This window comes from Hemiscyllium ocellatum, chromosome 6 (genome assembly GCF_020745735.1).
Source record: "Hemiscyllium ocellatum isolate sHemOce1 chromosome 6, sHemOce1.pat.X.cur, whole genome shotgun sequence".
Classification (NCBI taxonomy): domain Eukaryota; kingdom Metazoa; phylum Chordata; class Chondrichthyes; order Orectolobiformes; family Hemiscylliidae; genus Hemiscyllium; species Hemiscyllium ocellatum.
This window is the reverse complement of record NC_083406.1, coordinates 105,255,815-105,263,461: the sequence shown is the minus strand read 5'-3', so window position 1 is coordinate 105,263,461 and position 7,647 is coordinate 105,255,815. Positions and strand designations below refer to the sequence as shown.

Sequence of the window (7,647 nt, the reverse complement as noted above, 5' to 3'; positions counted from 1 at the left end):
GTTGAAGTCACAAGCTTTTACAACATCTCCAGAAAAAGCTAACAGATGGATTCGCATGTATTTGATCACTTTGTCTACTGTGAAGAACCAAGTGCACTCCCCAACTAAAGACATCTGAGCTGGGGCGATAAGAAAGCGAAACAGAAATCGCAGCCTTTGAGATTTCCTGTGAAATCCGCTCGGTGTGGTTTTGTTTTATCTGTGTCTGACGCTACCATGGCTACACAGGAGGAACAATCAATGAAGTTCTTTCCAACTCAACTCAGGCTTTGCAACTGAATGGGCACAGTTTTAAGTGGGGAAGTCCTTGCTAGAGCCAAGGAGGGGTGGGATGTGAAGGGGTGGGAGAAAGGGAAGAGAAGTGGGTGGGTGAATTGAAGCATCAGCTGAGCTGGCGGCTGGGCTGGGTCTGTGCAGTGGGCAGAGCTTCTGTCAGGGGGAGGAGGGAGTTAGACATACATTCCTGGGCGGCTGGAGCTGAAAGTTATTTTGCAATATTGTTGAAAGAATACCGGATATGTGGAAGTTTCTCACCAGCAGCAGTGGAGAGAGAGAGAGAGAGACAGGCAGAGGAGGAACCTTGGTGTTTGCTGTGTGTGTGTATGTGAGTGAGTCTTGCAATTTGTTGCCCTGAAGTTTGCATTAAATTCACATGGAAGTGAAGGAAGAGGGAGGTTTCACATTGCAGCAATCTGTCACCAGCAGCAGTTTGAAGGGAGAGTGAGTGATTATGAAGGGGAGAAGGAGCACTGGACGTGTCCAGGAGCCTGTTGGAGATGTTTAGCCTGTCTCTCTAGGACAGTAGCAAAGGTTTGTGCTTTGATGTCCTGTGTGTGATATATATGGGTGCTGGTGGGCTGGCTCAGGTGGGGCTCCAGGTGTATGGGTGCAGCTCAGCATGGCCCAGGACATAGCCCCGGCTAAAGGCTGCAAGCTGCCCCGGAGCTCCGGCTCCAGGAGAGAGGGCAAGAGCCGCACTGTCCGCTCCAACCTGCTGCCGCTCGGCCCGAAAGGCAACGACCAGCCCCGGAGGCTGCACGCCAGCAACCGACTCAAGACCACCAAGTACACGCTGCTCTCCTTCCTGCCCAAGAACCTCTTCGAGCAGTTCCACCGCTTCGCCAATGTCTACTTTGTCTTCATCGCCCTCCTGAACTTCGTGCCCATCGTCGGCGCCTTCCAGCCCGAGCTGGCACTGACCCCTGTAGTCTTCATCCTGGCTGTGACTGCATTGAAGGATCTGTGGGAGGATTACAGGAGGTACAGGTCTGACCAAGAGATCAACCACATGGACTGCCTCGTTTACTGCAGGTATTTGAAACGTTAATGTATACTTTTACAGCACACAGGTATTTGCAATATTGACACTTTAGTACAGACAAGTGTGACTATTGATACTTCTGCACAATACGAATATTTGCAATATTCATATTTAAGTGCAATTAATCCTTAATAATTTAACAGCACAGAAATATTTGCAATATTGATACTTTAGTGCATGTATGTGTGATTATCGATACTCTTATACAGTACAAATATTTGCAATATTCATATTTAAGTGCAGCTAATCCTTAATAATTTAGCAGCACAGAAATATTTGCAATATTGATACTTTAGTGCATGTATGTGTGATTATCGATACTCTTATACAGTACAAATATTTGCAATATTCATATTTAAGTGCAGGTAATTCCTCACTTTACAGCACAGAAATATTTGCAATACTGACTGCAGGTATTTGCAACAGCAGTATTTCTACATAATTCAAATATATGCAATATTTATATTTTAGTACAGGTATGTGTCATTGTTAATATTTTTAGACCACACAAATATTTGCAATATTGATACCTGAGTGCAGGTATTTGCAACATCAGTATTGTTTTGCACTTCCACTTCAAATATTTGTAATATTCATATTTTAGTATAATATGTGTAATATTGGCATTTGTGGACCACACAAATATTTACAATATTGCTATATTTTTCTTGAGTGCAGGTATTTGCAACATTTCTTTTGCAAACATTAGATTAGATTAGATTACTTACAGTGTGGAAACAGGCCCTTCGGCCCAACAAGTCCACACCGACCCGCCGAAGCGCAACCCACCCATACCCCTACATTTTTACCCCTTACCTAACACTACAGGCAATTTTAGCATGGCCAATTCACCTAACCCGCACATCTTTGGACTGTGGGAGGCCCGCACATCTTTGGACTGTGGGAGGAAACCGGAGCACCCGGAGGAAACCCACGCAGACACAGGGAGAACGCCTGAGTCGGGAATTGAACCCGTGTCTCAGGCACTGTGAGGCAGCAGTGCTAACCACTGTGCCACCATGCCGCCACAGCATAGTAATTTTGAAATTGATATGCCTTAAAAGACATATTCCAAAATGAAAATGCACATTTTAAAAAAGTTATTAAAATTAATTCTTTGAAAAGTCCATTTTTTTAATATATGGGCTGTACTCTCTTGAGTTCTCTGTGTGCTGGGTCAGTGGTAGTGTGTTTCTGGCCCCTGGGGAAGTCTTGTGGAAACATGTGCGTTTACATATAGATTGTAGCCTGGAGCGATGGAAAGGGAGCACCTCACGTGGTTAACTAGGACTGTGTCACACCACCTGCCATTGGGCTTGTTGGAAGGAAGGTAAAAACAGTGACTGCTGATGCTGGAAACCAGATTCTGGATCAGTGGTGCTGGAAGAGCACAGCAGTTCAGGCAGCATCCAACGAGCAGCGAAATCGATGTTTCGGGCAAAAGCCCTTCATCAGGAATGGGTTGCAGGTTGATGCTCAAACTTAACAAATTCTTTCCCAAAGCTTAAAAATTGCCAGGTCCCCTCAATGTGGCTGGTAGCAGTGTCTGGAGAAAACCCATGAAAGCAGGATGAGGATATTTGGGAGTGACTGTTACAGTCTCGAAGCTCATGACCCCCACTCAGGTTTCCAGTTCCCGTTTTGGGAAACTCTGCTCTAGTGTTTAAAATACAGTTTCTAAAACTTAATTTACAGGATAGGCATCAATTTGAGCCCAGAGTGTGGATAAGTAACAGTTAATAGGCACCCTCCCTATTTCACATCGTCTTTGTGGTTATTTGTGGATTGGAATATGAATAATTTTCACAAATTGCAAGTGCTGGTTGCTTTTGTATGCAGCTGCAATATATTATGAAGAACAAAACAGACTTTAATCATCCTTAATGGTTTGATTTACTGCCAGTGTGTTCTAAAGGTTGCTCTTTTTGTATAAATCACCACCCAAGGTTTACCTTAAGGATCACCTTAGGATAAGTTGTGCTTTGAAAACAGATCAAATACATACTTTGGGTTCTGTGATGAGCAGTAATTGACCAGACTTGTGTTATCATAATTTTTCTCAATGTAAGGGTGCTGATTTTTACTTAGGATGAGCTCTGGGAAGTTCAGATCAAGTTGTAAGAGTGTATCCTAGAATGTGATTTTATAGATTTGCTCCAAAACTATGAATGGCTGCCTGGAAACCTCTGTTTGTGATAGAAGGGGCAGAGCAATCTTGAAAATATTTTTTCTTTAAAATAAATGCCTTATAGTGAGCTAAGTTGTGAATTGACAAAGCAGAAATAAGTATATGTTGTCTGTCCAAAATTGTAAAATTAACAATCACCAGTGTATAATTTAGTAAAAGTATCCTTTTTAGTTTGTAATTTATTACAGTTACCAACCTAAAACTTGGCTGATCATTACAGACTTGACTCAGTCTGACTGGCTCCAAGGTGCAGCAACGAAGTTCTGTCCTAGTGGACTGTGTTTAATGCACAAAGCTTCACTTCGCCAATTGTGTAAACTCTTAATAAAAAAAACACCGCGGATGCTGGAAATTTGAAACAATAACAGAAAAATCCTGTAAAATGCTCCGGAGGTCTGGCCACATCTGTGTGGAGAGAGAAACACAGTTAATGTTTCAGGTTTGTGACCTTTCATCTAAACACCTGATGGAGCATCACAGACATGAAACATTGATTCTGTTTCTCACAATTGCTGCCAAATAAATTAAGGATTTCCACCTTCAAACATTTAGCTTTAATATTGGGAAGAAGTGGGGACTTTCCCTTAACATCAAAAAAAAAGCAGGAGACCCAGGTTCAAGTCCCACCTGCTCCAGAGATGTGTCATAACATCTCTGAACAAGTTAATTTGAAAATATTCAAAGAAAGCCTTTTGTACAAAATATTTTGTCCAGGTACTATGGAGGACCTCCTTGGAGAAATTCCAGCAGTTCTTTGTTTTAATGCTTTTGAGTGTCAGTTCCATTGCATTAGATTGCAATGCACATCTTAAGCTTCAATTTAATTGACGATTTAATTTGATATATTGTTGTCATATGTGCCCAGGTACGGTGAAAAGTTTCGTTTTGCCATCAGTACAGGGAGTTCATAGCAAACAGGACATACAAAGCATAGGGTGCTTAGATGGAGCAAGGCAGACATGTTACAGCTGCACAGAAGCAGGGTCACTGTTAGATTTGAAATTAGAGAGGTCCACTCAGCACTCTAATAACAGCAGGGGAGGAGCTGTTCTTGGACTTGTTGGTGCATGTGTTCAAGCCTCTGTATCTGTTGCCTGACAAAAGAGGTTAGGAGAAAGTATTACCAGGGTGGGGGATCTTTGATGATGATGGTAGCCTTTCTGCAGTAATAAGAAGTCCATGGATGGGAGATTGGCTTCTGTGATAACCTGGGCTGTGCACACAATGTTCTGCAGTTACTTACAGTCCTGAGCAGAGCATTTGGTGTACTAGACCGTACAAGTGCTCTGGAATATTTGCAAAGCAAAGTGCTTCCATGCGTTGCTAGCTTGCATTTGATATTGTTGGTTGGATGCACACTTTGGGTCTGTTGCACTGTTGTCGATCACTTTTTCCTAGACCCAGATGAACTTCAAAAAAGTCTCTCTAGTTGCAGGAGTGTATTGAAGCCGACTTGGATCAGACATTTTTGGTTGATTCGAAGCTATCCTGCTCTTCCATTCTTTACAGTACTGTGAATTGCGCTGTAAATTTTAATTGTTTCATTTTTAATTGAGAGCGGTACTAAATAGCGTATAGATGTGTGCGTTTCTGTGTTTGTGTTTGAGCACTGTTGCTACTTGGTGACTGCACTGAAATGGTTATTTGCCTAGTCATTGAAGTCCGTTAAGTGTGTTGAATAGAGGCTGGACAGATGGTTTCCCAGCCTTGTTGCTAGTGTAAAAGGATGAAACTTGAATGTTTATTTTCTGCTGTACCTCGTGCAGATGGATTGCTTGCCACTACATCCTCACCCACTAGTAAACTGTGACTGATTGATTGCTATTCCCAGTTAAATTTAAACTAGTCCAAACTGCCCTTACCTACCAAAGATACGATTTATCAGTTTTATGTTTTGAAAGTTTTTTTAATCATTCCTTTTACGGTGGGACTTCAAGCCCTTACTTTACAAATAACAAATGATTTACAAACAGGAAATTAGTAAGTTAACCTTAGTCTTTGGTTTGCAATCTGGCAACAAAAAATTGCTCTCTTTTCCCAGAAATAGGAATGAGTCACAAGAATGGAATTAAAAGTCAATCTGCGATATTTTAAGTGAATCAACAAATAGAGTAGGAATTGTTCTGTGATTCACTACTCTGAAAGTAGTTTAGTTAAAAATTAAAAACAGGCCCATCCTGTTTTTAGACTGAATGGGCAATCATATGATACTCCAATTTGACAATTACATTGAGCCAGTAACATGAACTGTTTCCAACCTGCTGCCAGTCTTAGTTTTTATCAAAGCAGAAAAGTACCATCGCAGACATTAGATTGACCTTCTTCAGCTCGAACCCATGGAAAGCAATAAGCCCAGATGGAGTCCTTGACTGTGCACTCAGAACCTGTGTGGACCAGCTGGCAGAAGTATTCACTGACATCTTTAACCTCGCCTTACTATGATCTGAAGTCCCCACATGCTTCAGGAAGACCAGATACAGAAGCCTGAACACACACACACACACACACCAGCCGGCCTCGAAACAGTTTCTATCCTATGTTGTTAGAATACTGAATGGACTCACAAACTCTTAGCATTTGCCTGTACCTGTGTTTTGGTTTTTGCTGCTGTTTACCTATTATTTACTTATCCATGCTACTTAACTCTGTGATCTGCCTGTATTGCTCGCAAGACAAAGCTTTTCACTGTGCCTCGGTACATGTGACAATAAATTCAATTCAATTCAACACCACCATCGAATGATGCCAGAGAAATCCCACGCAACGTTCCTCAATGACTACCTCCCGGTAGCTATAATCTCTGTAATTATGAAGTGCTTCAAGAAGTTGATCGTCACTCACTACACCTCCAGCCTTCCACATTGCTGTGAAGCTTTGTAATTTATCCACAGCTATTACACTGGCCCTACACTTATCTCTGCAACACCTGGATCGCAGCCTCCTTCTTATCGGTTACAGTTCCGCATTCAACACCATAACTCCAAACAATTCATCTCTAAATTCCGAGACTTAGGTCTCAGCTTCCCCCCTTGTAACTGGATCCTCAACTTCCTGACCCATAGACCGCAATCAGTAAGAATAGGTGACATCACCTCCTCCACCATAATCCTAAACACTGGTGTCCCAGAAGGCTACCTACTCAACCCCCTTACTGTGCTGCTTAAACACTCATGAGTGTTTGGCCAATTTCCACCCCAATTCCATTTACAAGTTTGCTGATAATGCCACCACTGTAGATCCGGTCTCGACCAACGATGAGACAGAGTACAGGAACACAGTTGCGTACTTGGTGGCGTGACATAAAGATAACAATCTCTCCATCAACATCAGCAAAGGAGCTGGTCATTGACTTCAGGAAGTGAAGTGGAGGGCATGCCCCTGTCTGGGTCTGTGGTACTGAGGTCGAGACAGTCGAGAGCATCAGGTTTCTAGAAGTGACGATCACCAGCAATCTGTTCTTGACCACCCATATCAACACAATGATCAAGAATGAACAACAACATCCCTTCTTCCTCAGGATGCTAAGGAAATTCAGCATCTCCACACTGACTCTTACCAATTTTTATAGATGCACCATAGAAAGCATCTTACCCAGATGTATCGCAGCTTGATGTGGCAACTGCTCCTTAAAGACTGAAAGAAACTCCACGGAGATGCAAACACAGCCCAATCATCATGCAAACCAGCCTTCCATCCACTGAGTCTGTCCACACTACCCGCCGGAAAGCTGCCAACATAATCAAAGATAGCTCCCATCCCAGTTATACTCTCTTCCAGCCTCTTCCATCAGGTAGAAAATATAAAAGTTTGTGTACATGTCTGAATAGATTCAAGATCTTTGTGGACCTCCACTGGTCACAGACCTCTAGTCTGAAAAACAACCTTCCACCACAGGTCTTCTACCTGCAAGCCAATTCTTTATCTAAATGGCTGGTTTTCCCTGTTTTCCATGAGATCTTACCTTGCTAACCAGTCTGCCCTGGGGAATCTTGTCGAACATCTTACTGAAGTCCAAGTAGATCATGTCCATCGATCTGCCTTCATCAATCCTCTTTGTTACTTCTTCAAAAAACTCAATCAAGTTTGTGAGACGTGATTTCCCACACACAAAGTCATGTTGACTATCCCTAATCAGTCC

At 42.4% G+C, this 7,647-nt stretch overlaps 1 protein-coding gene across 1 annotated transcript in view; it reads left to right on the top strand.

The window, feature by feature from the left end:
- The first annotated feature begins 898 nt into the window (after positions 1-898).
- The window catches only part of atp10a (ATPase phospholipid transporting 10A), a 175,709-nt gene continuing 168,960 nt past the window's right edge, over positions 899-7,647 (top strand). The window contains exon 1 of the mRNA XM_060826997.1: positions 899-1,311. Coding sequence (XP_060682980.1) covers positions 899-1,311 — 413 coding nt within the window. The remainder of the gene's footprint in view (positions 1,312-7,647) is intronic.